Genomic DNA, 17,203 nt, shown 5'->3' on the forward strand with positions numbered 1-17,203 from the left:
GAATGCATGTAAGTACACATACATTTGTTGAATTTGGACCAAATGACTTTGGTTAAAGTGTGGATTCATTCTCACCATGAAGACGAACAGCCAGCTCAGTGATCTGGTTGATTCTCTCCTCTTGCTGGGGTACAGTGGGCCAGACAAACTTCTCAAACTGCTTGTAGAGGGTACTAACTGCTTCCCTGGTCTTACACTCTGAGGAGAACTTCCCTACACGCACAATGGTGGCACTTGCATCATCACACCAAAACTGATACTGAAATGAGAAAGAGGTGCAAGATTATATCACATTCTAAATGTATTTTTCACAGATATACTTATTTGCTCAGAGTGGCTCTTTTGGAGGTCCCCCATAATAAGAATTACCATACTGCTACATTTGAGACTGACATATATAGAGGAGATAATTAAGTATGGCCTCTTGTAAAGCATGCTAATTAATTATGGCCTCTTGAAAAGCATGCTTGTTTACTTCATTAACATGACTGAGAGGGCAAACAAATCCTGCAGCAAAGCACATCAGAATGCCATTTGCAGCCAGCTTAAATTTCTCCCATGTTTAATGAAGCGAAGGCCTATGCTGCACTGCATTATCTACATCAGTGGAAAAGGAGTAATATATAGAAGATTACTTATATTTGGGAATATAATGGATAGAAATAATGATTCGTGGTAACATTCCTATAATGTAGTTGGAGCTCCAGTTATGCTCCAGTGATATGTTCACTCAAAATCCAACTCTAGAGCATATCATATATCTGACTGCCATCCTACTGTAATGCTATGTGCAGTTGGTGTCCTGGTGTGGCAAGTGCTACTGGAATACATTTGAGACAAAAATCATGTAGCATACATACAAGCAGTGATCTCACTACTAATAAATCAGCAGTGCTCATAAAGATAGTGGGTGATTTCACCAGTCTCCAAAAACAAGTTCCCTTCTCAACGCTCTTCTTACAATGACATGTTCATCAAAAATATGATTCAACCTCATTTTAAAAAGGTGAGCTCATTTCTGCTGTGAGTGGAACTGTGCTGGTGGGAGCATGCACTGCCGTGAGAAAAAAATCTGTGTGTGTACAAGGTGTGATTTCACCAGGCTTTATATAGGTCAGTGGTCTGCAACCCCATGGTCCCAGAGAGCTAGAGGGTCTGCTGATTTCAATTAATCAATTAGAGCAGTTGATTACAGTTAACTCAATGGATAGAGGGGCCACAGAAAAATAATGCATCTTTCACCATAGCGTAATAATAATAATAATAATAATAATAATAATAATAATAATAATAATATGGTAGATTTTGTGTACAAGATCAGCTTTGAAAATATAGTACAGATTATTTGGCTCACTCCAAAGATATCATTCAGTTAATAAAAATATATGATTCAGGCCATTCTTGGCCATTCCACTGCTTGAATAGGACAGCAAAGTGTAATAAAGAGGAGTTGTGTGTACTCAAGCCTACCTCCTCCATAGCTTGTTGTAGTTTCACTGTCATGTCCAGGTTGTGCTTGTACTCTTCCACCACTTTGTCAAAGTCTCCCAGCTGTCTCCGCAGCTCATTTACAGCATCCTCAATTTCTCTGGGGCTGCTGCCTTTTAGATGCTCTGTACTCGCAGAGATCTTCACTGTGAAAGTCTGCATCTTCTTTTTCAATACCTGGATTCGAATCCCATAAATAAAATAAGATAGATCTTAGAACCAGAGCTTGGCTGAACTTTGATGTGCTGCATTTAAAGAAACATTTGATAAATGGATATCCACTTGTTTTAGTCTTACCTGGAGTTTCTCAACAAAAATCTCAATCTGCTGGATTTGGTTTTTCACTGCCTTCACATTCCTCGACTTGTCATTTTTCTTCATGTAATTGAATTTCAAGTTATTGAATTTCTTCTTAAGATCCTTAAATGACTCTCTGAGCTAAATTGAAAAAAAATAAAATAAATGTCAGGTTTGCCATCAACACTTGCAATGTGAATCATAATATACATAATATTACATTTCATGAATAATATCATAATCAATTCAAAAAAATATTTTTTCACTTGAAAATGAAGTGTAAATAAAAAATACAAGATTTCCTTTATTTGTAATATGGAGCGCTCATGTAATGTAAGATGTATGGTAATGCACTTATTAGAAGCAAAATACAATGTTTCTCCTTCACCAAAGCAGTCACCGACACTTTTGGTGGGTGTTATTTTGGTGGGATTAATGACTGGCACTGTGGCTGGAGATGTGATTTACACAGCCGAGCCATTTCTGTCCAGCAGGCCGGTTTTGCGATGGTGTAGGGTCTCTGAGCAAATGGCTCATATGTCATTGAGGGACAGCTGCAGCCTGGATTCCAGATACCCTTTTAGGAGGCTCATGACTAGCGTACAGGCCATTTTCTGGGGTAGGCAACCAGGGGAGTCTCTCTTTTAAACCCCAGAGAGGGAGAGGTAAATAGCAGAGCAGAAGGGAATCGAAAGGCTGGAAACTCTGTATGACTTTCATGTGGAAAATGTAAATGCGCTTTCCCACAGGCTTTTGCCACCTTGCCAAGCACTAATGTTCTGCTGGCTGAGCAATTACTTGAACAGCTGTTGCTAGCACCTTCTGACCTGTGATTCACTCTGGGAGGAAGGGGAATCACAGACCAAACTGTTAAGATTTGTCACCATGATATAAGTGGACAGTGATGGGATACGTTTGGTCCTGGCAGAGCTTTAGCTGAAAACAATCTAGAAAGTATGACTAGCATGAAATATGTTATGCAATGTACAGTATGTCTTTATCACATGGACCCTCAGGGGAATTTTTTTTTCAAACAAGTAACTTAAAAATAGCTTAACCTTTGTTGTTTTGTGCCATATGCAAATTGTAACTTGTGACTTTCTGGGATTTGTTATATAATAGATTATATAGTGTATATTGATAATATAAATATATCGCTGATAAAATTGTGGAGATACTGTATACTGTAGGCTGCATATAATATATATATTTTTAAATTAAAAATAAGCCAAAGCGAGGCCTTTGCATCTGTGAAAATGAGGGTTTTATATTTATTTACAAAGGTAAATAGACAAATGGGCAAACCTATGTATGGACAAAGATCTAAGGGCCTATGTAGATGCAATCACATTAGTAAGCAACAGTGCATTTAGGAAGTGAAAAAGACCAGACCCGTTTTGAACAATGCTTTGCTACATTGACACACTCCCTATGAACAGAAATATTGAATTAGTTATGCGCATTCTGCATCCTCTTTTCCAACATGATCAGTTAAACAGAGTGCACAGATTTGAAAGTCACAGCATGTGGAGGTTGGGCGCTCTTTCAAACCACAAATGACCTGATGAGCAGCAGCAACTGCCTTAGCTTAAATGTCAACATGTTTACTCATGCATACTCATGAGGGGAGTTGGGAATATTAGCATGCCAGGAGGGACGTAGAGGACTGTGGCTGCTGTTGGAAGATTCTTATACCAAAACACAACAAAACTAGAGTATGAACTGCATTGCACAATATTTTATGGTGAGTGAACACATATAAAAGCTATTATTTTGCATAGTTGTTAAATTATGGGTGAAAGCAAAGATGATTTAAATATAAAGACATGGCAATGTGTCATTCTTGTAGTGAGGGTGATTGTTTTATCATAATTGGCATGGTACATGAAATGTGATTAACTTGTTTGGCATGACGTGGCAGTATTCTATCACATACATTGTGAGCTTCTTAGACAAATATCATGAGCTTTTCTAAAAATGAGTATATGTATTATAAGTAATTTTCTGGTGTTTCATATTTGTGCCCTGATAATCACAGACTTAAAGGGAAACTTTGATCTTAGTTCCCTCTGCTGGGCAGAGTATGTATTGCTCACACAGAGTAACCACAAGTAAAGTAACAATTCGCAGAATTGTTTTGCTCTTTGAAATGTACAATAAAAAGTGATACGATACAAAGAGAAACTGATCTGTCACAGAAAGGATTGCTTGCTAATTGCTATGGTAACTGATTCCAAATAGTACAGTTTCTACACTAAAATTACCAAAAATGTATGTGTGAAAGGGAAAGTTAACAGCATCTCCACATAGTCAAACAATTGAAACTGAAGTAACAACTGGTTCAAATTTATGTTCAGTATTAGATCTTAAATTTGAAGTTGGTGTAAAGGTATACTCAGTATGAAAAACTTTAAAAGTTTTAAATCAATATATCATCAATTCTAACTTTATTTTCTTCAAAAAGTGTCGACATAAAATGGAAGGAAGGGGGGAAAAGAGAAAGGTGCATTATTTTCTTAATGAATCGGTCATGAATTGCAACACAAAATGATTTAATTTCTCAACCAGACATACCATATCCTCTCTTTCTGACCTCTGTTCACCATCTCTCACACACCTTTTACCTTTGTGGGACAACAACCTTTCAGAACCATCTTATTGGCTTCATCTAGCCATCACCTGAAAATCCAGAACCAATAGGAAATTACTGGAATTGCTCATGTGTTGAAATTATTGGGATTATTGTATTATTGTAGGGATTAATAAAATCATTTGTTTCCTTCATCTCCATCTTACTGTATACTGCTCCAAGCTCCAAATACAATCTCAGACCACATTGCCACTTAAATTTTCATTCATTTTGTACATGATTACATATTTATTTTAAAACATTGACTTTCTTGTCCACTCAATGGGAACAGGCCCTTTCTAGGATCCACACCTCCTATATTTGTGCTCATCATGGTCTGATTCAGTTGAAGTTCGTCACAGTATACAGTATATTGGTCCAAAAGAAAATTAGCAAAGATAAAGCCAGATGTTGACCCCATATGGGATAGATGTCACAGACCCCGGTCCACTAATTAATCTGTCCTGGTATTGTCCAGAACAGATGAATATCTCCTTGAAAACTCTTTGAATCACATAACATTTCACCTGGCAAAGGTAAAATCTTCTACCCTGTCCATTGGTTGCCTTGTTTGGTTTTCCACCAAAGAGTGTTCCTGTCTCTGCTCTGCAATCAAGGGCGATTTGAAAGGAGATTTGTCCAGTGTTGTGGCTCCTTTGTGTTTCTAAGTGCACCATGCACAACGACAACAATCTGTATCCACTCAGAAAACAGAAACATTTTAGTGAGATAAAAAAAACTTCCACTTTCACTGTTTGAGCTTCTGTAACTATGTTTTAGTAATATTGAATGTAGTTGAACTCTTGGAAAACAAAGGGCTACCTTTCGGTAGAGACCAGGATTATGCCTGTAGTCAAAATGGTTCAAGAATAGTATGAATTTAATTTGGGTATGTTATTTCCAAGCTTATGTCAAGTAAAGGGGCGATACTTAAGGGGTTGATCTGTACCCTCAGTTTAGGCAAACCGAATGCAGATTGCAAAACTGATGGTGCAGATTGGCTTCCACATTTAAACATTTTTTTACCTAAAATTTAAATCAACTGCCTAAATCCATTCATTTATGAACTCTTCTTTCTTTTCTTAGAACAACCAGCTAGACCCCCAGCAGTCTAGTTCAGACCTGGACACTCGGCGGAGACCATACTCCTCTTCATCAGTGAATCACTCCATACCGCACGAGCAGCTTCCCTCTCCTCTGTCCTGATTCCTCTAGACCTCTTTGCTGCCTTTGACACTGTGGATCACTCCATCCTAGTGTCCTCCCTGTCAGCAAGGGGGATCTGCAGTACAGCTATGAACTGGATCAAGTCCTGCCTCTCTGTTCACTCCTTCCAGGTTGCCTAGGCTGGTACAGACCCCTCAGCCCCTTGCCACAGGTCTATCCTACCACTGCTACGCTGATGATACTCACCTCTTCTTCTCATTCCCACCAGCTGACACACAGGTTTCAGCCCACATCTCTGCTTGCCTGAGTGACATCCAGAGCTGGTTTGACAACCAATCTAAACCTAAAGCTCAACCCAGGTAAGACTGAACTGATCTTCATTCCTGCCCTTACCTCTCCCCATCTGGATCTCTCCATTTCCCTAGGGGATACCTCACTGACGCCATCACCCTGTGCAAGGAACCGTGGTGTAATGATAGACAACAGGCTGCCCCTCTCCGAGAACACTGTGGCGGTGGCCTGGTCATGCAGATTCCTCCTATACAACATCCAGAGAATCTGCCCCTTTCTCACCCCCTATTCGACCCAGCTCCTAGTGATGGTTTTGTCCTGCCTGGACTACTGCAACTCTCTCTGTGCTGGCCTCCCAGCATCTGCCATCAGACCCCTCCAACTTATCCAGAATGCAGCAGCTCATCTGGTCTTCAATCTTCCCAAACACTCTCATGTCACCCCCTGCTTACTTCCCTTCACTGGCTGCCTGCCATGGCTCGCATCAAATTCAAATCATTGGTGCTAGCCTTCCAAGCAGTTAAGTCAGCCCCAGCTTACCTTACCAAAAGATCATCAGACCCTACACGCCTGCCAGACCTCTTCGTTCGGCCACCACAGAATACCTGGCGCCTCCCCCTCTCCGCACTTCCACCTCCACCTCCCACTCACAACTACGATCTGTTCTGGTAGAACAGCAGAATCTCTTACCACCTTCAAGCGCAGACTAGAGATGCACCTCTTCCAGCTGCACCTCTCCCCATCTCTCCCTACCTCCCTGTAAACCTTAACTGTTGTCTTTACTTGTGTCATTAGGATGTGGAGGAAAAAATTATAAAAATTCTGATGATCAAATAGGCCCTAGTCATTATCTTTATTGTAAAGTTGAAATTGAACAATTGTACAGTTGAAATTGTACTTCCTTCGAGGGTCTTTCAGTGCACTTATCCCTGGTTATGGGTATGCACTTTGCACTTTGTTGTACATTGCTCTAAGAGCCTCTGCCAAATGCAATTAATGTAATGTAATGTAAAAGAAAAGGTGCCTTGCATTGCTAAATAACTTAGCCAAATTCACCATTTTAAAGACATTAATTAGAGGCAGAATGAGCCTTCTGCAATTTCAAGATACAGACACTACAACAAATGTAGGCTACTCATGTGAAATGGTTTACAGTTTCAGAATTATAAAAAGGGCCCTGTACAAAAGAGAACCCTGTCAGTTAGTATTCTGCTACTCCTCCTCGGGCAACTATAACAGCTTGTAAACACTTCCTGTAGCCAGGACTTTCAATTCTCACTTTTGGAACTTTTCCCTATTCTTCCTGGCAGAACACTACTCGCTCAAAAATATTATTTGGCCTACTTGCATGTATGGCATGTCTGAGATGTCACCACAGATTTTCAATTCTATTCAAGTCTGGGGATTGTGGTGGCCATTCCAAAACCTTCATCTGTCTTTCCTGGCGGTATGTCAAGGTCAATTTTGAGGTATGTTTTGGATCATTTTCTTGCTGGAATACTCTTCAACTCCAATGTCTGGACTGACCTTTGAACCTCTAGGGCTAAAGGGTTGACCTTTGGCCTCTAGAATTTCTTGAACGACTTCAATTTTGTGTTGATCTGGCAACTCTGCCATGTAGGTCTTTGTGGTTTATAGTATGTTGTATTGTCCTGCGAACAGCTAGACCTATGTTTGAAACTACTCTTTTTTTGCAGCTCTTTTGCAGTGGTGAGCATTTCTCACCAGGTCTTGGGCCATTCTATCTGAAATCTTTCTTGGTCTTCCAACTGTTCCATTTATCTATTATTTTCCAATAATGTTTCTGACAGTGGAATAGGTAGTTTGAAATATTGAGAGAGTTTTTGTAGCCTTCTCCTTCTTGGTGGAAATGAACCATCTTCATTCTGAAGTCCTTGGACAACTGTTTAGAGGAACCCATGGTTGTTAACACCAGAAAAAACAGCCACTGCATTTGGATACTTTTGAAGGCATGGAGTTACTTCAGAATAAAAAGTTCAGCCCTGGAATTATACTCACCTGACTCATTGAAGTCCTAACAAGTAAATCACCTGGGTCTGGGCCTTAGTAATAATCTTTTTAAAAAGTAATAAAGAATAATCCAAAACTTTTGCACAGGGTCCTTTTCCTTTTGTATAGTTTATAAACTGCAAAAAATGGAAAATAAAAAGCAATTTTGCTTTAACATTTACAGAATGGTCTCCTGTTTAACTCTGTACCATTTAGAGTTCAGGCTTGCTTTCGATCACATACAGCACATACAGATTCATTGCAACCAAAAGGGCTGAAGTTCACGGCCTGAATGGCACCAGTTATGAAACGGATAATACCCTATGAACAAGTAATTTATGAGGAAATAATTGCCTGATAGGCGTCTGAAGGGCAATTATTTTCTCATAACTGACACGTTCATAGGGTCTTATCCTTCTTATACCATGGCTAACTTGCCAGAGTAATGTAGTTATGGACAATTTATTTGTAGTTTAGAAACAAATGCATTAATCAAAATGCAATGGGAACAGGAGAAAAAATCTTTACGCAGATGCAATGAAAAAGGCCAACTGCATCATCGCTGAAAAAAAGTTCACTAGCTCACCATCAAAGAAAGCAAATAAAACATTAGGCTATTCACTAATGTTAGCTCACAAAATAATAGGAAGCAATTCATACAAATTTGACACTGTATTCCAGACTTCAGTGCCATGCAATTGAACGGAGCCCTTCCCATTTTGAATTGTTATTTTTTTAAGTTACCTGTTTGTTCAGTGAAGAAATCAGATGCCTATTGGAGGCTGATCAGTGATTTTACTTCATTGAACTCGAAAAGTTCACCAAATAGTGGAAAATCCTGCAACTATTTTGAATGATGTTGGAAACAGGAATTGTTTTTTCACCTTATTATTTTACCTTATTACTTTGATCTTCTAAGGTCTGGACTGGTGAGTGCTGGCTTCAGTTTGCTTGCAGTATGTAGATTATATTCTTATTGCCAACCCAACCAAGTTACAACATCTGAAAGAATTGTCATGCCTTTTTAAGGTATTACAGGAAGGTAATCCCCTCACAAGGCCCAGATTTGCAAGAAGTAACCTACCGGGTGCTGTTTGTTGGAGTACATGGTTGCTGCATGACTAGCAACAGACTGGAAGCCATTCAAAAGATGGCCTGCCCTACAACAGTAATGGGCTTGAGGCAGTGTATGAGGCTGGCTAGCTTTTGTGGACAATATATACTGGACTTACAGCACCTTTGCAAGTTTTTGGCTCTCTCAAAGAAGCCTTGCATGGAAATTGGGCCAAAAACTGTCTGGAGACAATTAGCCCTTACCTCTGCTCTCCACTTATTAAAGGGCGTATGTGGGCTCACCGAGGATTGGTAACAACAACAGGGGCACCAATAAAACAGACCTTGGAACTTCTATCAGCTGTCAAGGTGGCAGCACATAAAGAATACCATTCCAAAGCAGTTAAAGGGAAGGCAGAGGCAGATAAAACTGCTAAGAAAGAAGCAGTACCTGCAACAGGAACAGCTGTTGAGATCACAGAGGAACCAAATTAAACAAGCTTATGAGAACAAATGGAAACAGAAATACAGAAATAGGAACAAAAAAGAGCAATAAGAGATAGTGATGGAATATGGAGAAGAGGAACACAAGTAGTACCTATGCCAGCATCCAACAGTTGGTAATCTGTATCAGTGTTACCCATGAAAGACCTGAAAAGCAGAGTGCACAGATGTTGAAGGCCTGGTGGTGGTCATCCTTGAAGAAAGACTCTTAATCTGTTTAAAGACTAAAAAGAGCAGTAAAAGGAAAATACCTATAAGTTATGTGGTCTGTGGGTCCTTGGACTCATTTAAAGATGGACCTTACAGGACCACTAATCCAGAGTGGGGGGGTTCAAATATATTTCTGTTGTTGTCGACGTTCACTCAGTGGGTGGAAGCATTTCCGACAAGAAACTGTTAATCATAAGCTGCAGCCAGAATTCTGACCACATAAGTGTTCCTCTGATGGGAACTACCATTGCAAATCCATTCCAATAATGGAATACATTTTAGGAAGAGTCATGAAAGAAGCAATAAAGCTTTTACTTAACACCTATCACCCGCAGAGTGCAAGAATGGTTGAAAAATGAGCTTACAGAAGTTACAGAAGCTCAAACACAGTGGAAGTGGAAGATCTTTTTCTCACTGTAAAGATGTTCTGTATTTCAGAGCCACAGCCAAAACACTGGACAAATCACCTTTCAAATTTGATGACAATATCACCAAAATCTGCATTCTGCATTGTTTTTTTTCTAAGCTATGTCTAGGCAGTTTTCCAAAAAGGACACTTGCAGACTCCAAAAGGACACATGGAAACTAAATTATATTATGAGTGTTGTGATATGTAAAATACAGAATTTTGCCTACAAAGATATACAACAATTTTTATCCTGAAAAAAATACCTCTCCCTCTCCTTGTGCTTTCCTCAGACAGCAACAGGTCGAGAAGATTGTAAAAAATAAGTACAATAATCACAATAACAACATGTTGTATACTAATGTATTGATTGAGGTCTATTGATTGAAGTTTACGCAAGTACGCAACCTCCATCAACAAGTCAAAGATATTCCACAAATTAACATGCTATTTATTATTCAAAAGCAGGCTTGTTACTTATTTATTAGCTTACTGAATAATAATAAAATACTTTGAGAATATATTTACATGCTCACTGACATAAAATGGGGTCACGCTAATGAAAATAGCCTCCATATTGGAGCCAAAGGTGTTTTCATCTCTTCCTCAGAAATATTCACTTGAGAATTCTTGTGAGATAATTTGTACCTGTTCCTAATAAAACAATAAAGGTTTTAAAAAAAGGTCATTTTTTTCTCCATATTCACCAGTGGTGAATACATTCATAAATTAAACTGCAAATTAATCTTTCTCTGTGGTGAATGTAAATGTACACTGCCACCTAAATGATACATTGTGTGCAACACTAAAATGAGACCCCTTGAGTCTTACATCCTTAAGATAGTTCATACTTTCCTGCATGTTTTTTCTGGAATGTCAGGCCATGACATCCTGTTCTACAATATATAAGGTAAATCTGTGAACTTCAAACTATATTGAATGACAATGGTATTTATTAAGCATCAGCAAAATTAGAGAAATACATTGCAATACCAATTTGTAAATATTTCTATCTATTGATATGTGGGGATTGAATGGGAGGAGATCAATTTATTACTCTGAGCTATTGAGTCAGGTATCTGATGACATCAAGATTTAATGGCCAATAAATGTTTTAGTCTCACTGCATATCTCCTCCTATAGTATCATGAGATTTGTACAAAGAGATTTTTAATAGAGAAATGTGTTTGACGTTCATTGTGAAGTTTCCATCTTGCTATTTTTCAGCTCTTAATCCCTCTACTGACCATATTCCTCTCCCAATCTCCATCCTTCAACAATACAATTTACTTGTAGGTGGTACATTTTGGGAAGAGTTGAGGAGGGAGGTGGGGCAGTCCAGGCCACAGACAAACAATCCTGACATAGAGAATTTATGTCTGCCTTGAAATGTTATTTTCATTACTTTGAATAGATATTTGGTGGATGTGTAATGGATACATCCCTCAGTTATCTATCGCCCTCCAGGGTCCCTGGGAAGCTTCCTTGATGAGCTAGACACCCTTCTCAGCTCCTTCCCTGAGGATGACACCCCGCTGATTCTCCTTGGAGACTTCAACATCCACCTTGAAGCCTCCCAGGCTGCTGCCTTCCTACCGCTACTCCACTCCTTCGGCCTCTCCCTGCAACACTCTCCTCCAACCCACAAGGCAGGCAATGTCCTAGACCTTGTCTTTGTGAGGAACTGCTCATGCTCTGATTTCACGGTTACCCCTCTGCATACATCTGATCACCACTTCATTTTATTCTCCCTCCCTCTTCCTCCCCATCCTCCTCCCCCTCCTCCCACCTACCCTTCCTCAGCCCGCCGTAACCTCCGCTCCCTCTCACCCTCTTCCTTTGCCACCACTGTCACCGCCTCACTCCCCCCTCTCGAATCCTTCTCCAAACTCCCCGCTGACTCTGCATCTGCCGCCCTTCTTTCATCTCTCTCCTCTGCTTTTGACTCCCTCTGTCCCCCTGTCTCAAAGCCGCCTCGCACATCCCCCCCGTCCCCTTGGATATCTGACACCCTCCGTACCTCCAGGGCCAGCCTCCGCGCAGCGGAGAGGAAGTGGGGGAAATCCAGAGACGCTTCAGACCTCACAACTTACCAGTCTCTCCTGGCGGCATTCTCTTCCGCTGTCACTGCCGCCAAAGCTAAATACTATCAAACACAAATTCAGAACTCCGGTTCTAACCCCCGGAAACTTTTCTCTATTTTCTCCTCTCTCCTCAACGCACCGGCTCCTCCTCCTCAGTCCTCCTTCGCTGCTGATGACTTTGCTGATTTCTTCGATGAGAAGGTCACAGATCCTTTACAACCACCGCCCCCCTCACTGTGCCCTTCCCCCCTCTAGGCCCATCCCTTCCTTTTCCACTTTCTCCCCCCTTACAGACTCTGATGTTTCTCAACTCCTGCTCTCCCACCGCCCCACAACCTGTGCCCTTGACCCTATCCCCTCTTCTCTTCTCCAAACTATCACACCTGACATTCTCCCATTTGTCACCTCCCTTGTCAACTCCTCCCTGTCTTCCGGCTGTTTTCCGGCATCCTCCAAGAGGGCCCACATCACTCCGCTGCTAAAAAAGCCTACTCTGGATCCCTCCATCATCCAGAACTACCGCCCGGTATCTCTTCTTCCTTTCCTTTCTAAAACTATCGAACGAGCCGCTTCTACTCAACTTTCTTCTTTCTTTTCTAACAACAACCTGCTAGACCCCCATCAGTCTGGCTTCAGATCGGGCCACTCGACAGAGACTGCGCTCCTCTCCGTCAGTGAGTCACTCCATGCCGCACGAGCAGCCTCCCTCTCCTCTGTCCTCATTCTTCTAGATCTCTCTGCTGCCTTCGACATTGTGGATCACTCCATCCTCCTGTCTGCCCTGTCAGCAACGGGCATCTGTGGCACAGCCCTGGACTGGATTGAGTCCTACCTCTCTGGTCGCTCCTTCCAGGTTGCCTGGGCTGGTTCGGTATCGACACCTCGGCCCCTCGCCACAGGAGTTCCCCAGGGCTCAGTCCTAGGCCCGCTTCTTTTTTCTCTTTACACTCGCTCCCTTGGCCCTGTGATCACTGCACATGGGCTATCCTATCACTGCTACACGGACGATACCCAACTCTTCGTCTCGTTCCCGCCGTCTGATACGCAGGTTTCAGCCCGTATCTCTGCTTGCCTGAGGGACATCCAGAGCTGGATGGACAACCACCATCTAAAGCTCAACCCAGGCAAGACTGAAATGATATTCATCCCTACTAATACCTCTCCCCATCTGGATCTCTCCATTTCCCTCGGGGATACCACACTCACGCCGTCACCCAGTGCAAGGAACCTCGGTGTGGTGATGGACAGCAGACTGTCCCTTTCTGAGAACATTGCAGCGGTGACCCGGTCTTGCAGGTTCTTCCTATACAACATACGGAGAATCCGCCCCTTTCTCACCCCCTACTCGACCCAGCTCCTGGTCCAAGCGATGGTTCTGTCCCGCCTGGACTACTGCAATTCCCTCTTGGCTGGCCTCCCAGCATCCGCCATCAGACCCCTCCAACTTATCCAGAATGCAGCAGCTCGTCTGGTCTTCAACCTTCCCAAATACTCGCACGTCACCCCCCTGCTTATTACCCTCCACTGGCTGCCTGTCATGGCTCGCATTGGTGCTAGCCTTCCAAGCAGTTAAGGGGTCTTCCCCAGCTTATCTACAAAAAATCATCAGACCCTACACCCCTGCCAGACCTCTTCGTTCAGCCTCCACAAGCCGCTTGGCACCTCCCCCTCTCCGAACCTCCACCTCACGCTCACGACTGCTGTCTGTTCTGGCTCCACGGTGGTGGAACGAACTCCCCGTTGAGGTCATAACTATAGAATCTCTCCCCACCTTCAAACGCAAGCTGAAGACACACCTCTTCAAGCAGCACCTCTCCCCATCCCTCCCTACCTCCCTGTGAACCTTAATTGTCGTCTCTGTGACTTGCTTTGTGTATCGGTATTTTTTAGTTGGCTAGGTAAGCAGTGTTTTGATAGTTAACTTTGGTCACTTTTGCTCTGTTTGTTTGTTTCTTGTTTAAAAAAATAAAAAATAAAAAAAAACTTGGCCCTCGTCCTTATCTTTCTTGTACAGGTAGCAGTTCAAATTGTACTTCCCTCTAGGGTCTTTCAGTGAACTTATCCCTGGTTATGGATATGCACTTTGTTGTACGTCGCTCTGCATAAGAGCGTCTGCCAAATGCCAATAATGTAATGTAATGTAATGATAATCTATGGTCATTTAAACATCTTCCAGCCACTCTACAGTCACTTTACACTATGATGAAAAACTGTGGCACTGTGGAAATAAACCTCCAGAGGGACGCAGAGTTCAATAGGCATTTATCACTCAAGAGCTTTTTACTCTTATAGGGTCGTCACAATATTCTTAATTGTCCTGACGTTAAAATAAAAGGTTACATAAAAACATACAGAAGACCACAATCAAGAAATTACCAAATTTACACACAATATAACCCTATGGTATTTATATATAAATACTTGTTCTCTATTGTAGTTGCCAAAACACCTTTTTCTCTGTTTTAATTGTATGATGTCTTGTCAGTAATCAAAGTAAAAAAAATTTCTGTCTTTGCCGTTTTTATAAATAGCACTTTTCCCAGAATATTATTGTGATTTTTTTTTGTACACATATGAATAGGGGTGGGAAGGGTTAAACCAAAACTGAGTTGTAAATTACTCACAGATTCTTTTTTTCTGAATCTGAAATGGTAAGCTCAGTTTAAAATAAATGCACTTTTACCACCAGTGACAAAATGCCCAAATTTGCTCAATTGAAAGAAAGATTCTGACTATGTAATAACTTTCTGTAAGGCTGGTTATATTCTAAACTAGCACTCGACAAGCTAGTCCTAGCAAGCAATCTTTGCCTATTTCAGAAGTTTAAGAACGGAAAGACCACAGGAAATTGAATGCTGCAGTATTATAGTTATGAAATAATTTATGTGTTTTAAATCTGTAGCTGCATAATTTGTTTTTACTTAGTGTAATCACTATGAAAAGTTTTTTTTAAATGTTTTGTTCTATATATCTAATGTTGGCCAGAGCTAGCTTACCAATATTTTCCAGGTCCAAAAATCAAATAGAATTGTTGGCATAAATGAAAAATCCTGAGACCAGTAGCCGATCATCTCCATTGCATATTCAAAGTGAAAATTCCACACATTAATCGTGTCACCACAAAGATTTCCCTGTGCTGTATGAAATCAAATGCATTGGCAAAGTTTACTGTTACATAAAAATATAAGCCAAATTGTACAGAAACCATTGGCATGAAAGTAGAATCATTAGACCAGTCCACTACTTTATCCCATTTTTATATTTCCCATTTTCTGTTGGGTTCCCTGCCTAAAATAGACCAGATTTATTGTGTCGCCACCAGGACAGAGTTATCATTGTACTGTATATCACACAAATATTGGACATTAACTTGACCACAGAATTTTGAGTGCCCTGTCTGTGACAACATTCTCAATAGCAGATCTGGCACATTTCATGCCAATCAAGTCTGTCAGGCAGAAGCCACAGGGAAGATTGATGAAAACACAAAGAATTATAATTTTAGCCAATGCATTTTAAAAAATGACATGCAATCTACAGACTGCTGGACAACTGTGAGCATGATTTCAATGTAAGTGCAATCTTTAATTTGGCAATTAGGTTATTATCTGACTTACAATGTTAAAACGGGACTATGTGAAACGGCCAAAAATAAAGTATGAAAACGCAATTACATTTTTGTCAGTAGGCGAGTCCCTAGCAGTCATAAGCATTATCGGTTACACGGTTAACCGTTTAGAAAATGGGATGGTAAACCCTACATATGAGTACTTCAAATATTCCCCAGAATTAGGTACACTTCAGTTATTGGGTGCAGTTTCATTAGGTGCACAATGACGAGCATTGCTGGACTCAATGGCCTGTTCTTGTCATTATGTTACATATTTTATACAAATGCAGATACATTAGAGCTGTGACAGCACACGATGGCCCCCTGTACTAAGAGTCTTGCATTGCATGGAGGCATTTATTTCTGTCAGCTATGTGTGACTGATCTGATTGGCATTTCCCTTCCTGCCAGTGAGCGACATATGACAGCTGGCAGAGGGAAGAGGTGTAGGCAGTAGATGGGATTGTAGATTGTAGACTATATTTAACATGGGCAGCCTTGCTAAAAATAAATAAAAATGAAGACAATGAAGTGGTTTAACAAAAGCCCCCAGCACAGGTGTCGTTTGAGCACTTCAGCCGGACTAGTCTCTGGATAAAGGAATGACAGTCAGTCATCCTGACTGTCATTCGGTACCAGATACACTGTGGAGTGAATGGGATTAATAGAGAGGGGTATTTACCTCATTGATCTCCTCTTTGAAGATGCAGTAGTGCACATTGCTCAGCAGACTCTCCTCACACTTATCAGCTTCAACGCTCCAGTTCGCACTTCCCCTTTCCAGTCTTTCCAACTTGTCCTGAATCCAATACGCAGTGAAGCCCAGCACATTCTGGAGACATGGAAGCATATGGGTTAACTCTATGGGTTAACACTATATTAGCATCCTGTATTCAGGGTAAATACATCTTCAATATAATCTTCATCATGCAGATTGGCTTCCTCAGTAAAGAAGTCTCATATTTAGTTTACAATACACACACTTAAACACACAAAGTGTTTCTGGTGTTCATTTCAGGAAATATATATATAATGTTAAAATCACACCAGACCAAGATTAGAATGTGGGTGCTAAATGCCAAGACTTAAATTTGGGCGTTAAAACAGCTCTGCTCTGTGTTCCGCTTATGGCAAATTGCCAACAGCCAACTGATTCCCACCCATTCAATAACCCCCTATTTCTATTTCATTTTATTGCTGCATTAGTCATAAAATGTCAGGTTTTGTAAACTATAATTCATGTCTCATGAATACATTTTCTAACATTACTTGCAGTTAGTAAAGGGACAATGGAAGAAGCACAAATCTGGAAGAAGAACACACAAACATTTCCATGCATTTGAAATCAGGGAGCAAAGCCCAAGCAGGACTGTTGTTTTTGAACAACAATATACGTATATAGGAGAATATACGTTTTTATTAACCTTTTGATGCTGAAATTTTACACGGGTCTG

At 40.9% G+C, this 17,203-nt stretch overlaps 1 protein-coding gene across 1 annotated transcript in view; it reads right to left on the reverse strand.

Annotated features, from left to right (window-relative positions):
• The window catches only part of ccdc141 (coiled-coil domain containing 141), a 54,830-nt gene that overhangs the window by 11,306 nt on the left and 26,321 nt on the right, over nucleotides 1-17,203 (reverse strand). Inside the window, exons 17-20 of the mRNA XM_061235789.1 lie at nucleotides 16,432-16,581; nucleotides 1,786-1,926; nucleotides 1,471-1,665; nucleotides 76-259 (exon numbers count right to left, since the gene is read on the reverse strand). Of these exons, the coding sequence (XP_061091773.1) occupies nucleotides 76-259; nucleotides 1,471-1,665; nucleotides 1,786-1,926; nucleotides 16,432-16,581 (670 nt within the window). The remainder of the gene's footprint in view (nucleotides 1-75; nucleotides 260-1,470; nucleotides 1,666-1,785; nucleotides 1,927-16,431; nucleotides 16,582-17,203) is intronic.

The sequence above is a fragment of the Conger conger genome, chromosome 3 (assembly GCF_963514075.1).
Source record: "Conger conger chromosome 3, fConCon1.1, whole genome shotgun sequence".
Lineage (NCBI taxonomy): Eukaryota > Metazoa > Chordata > Actinopteri > Anguilliformes > Congridae > Conger > Conger conger.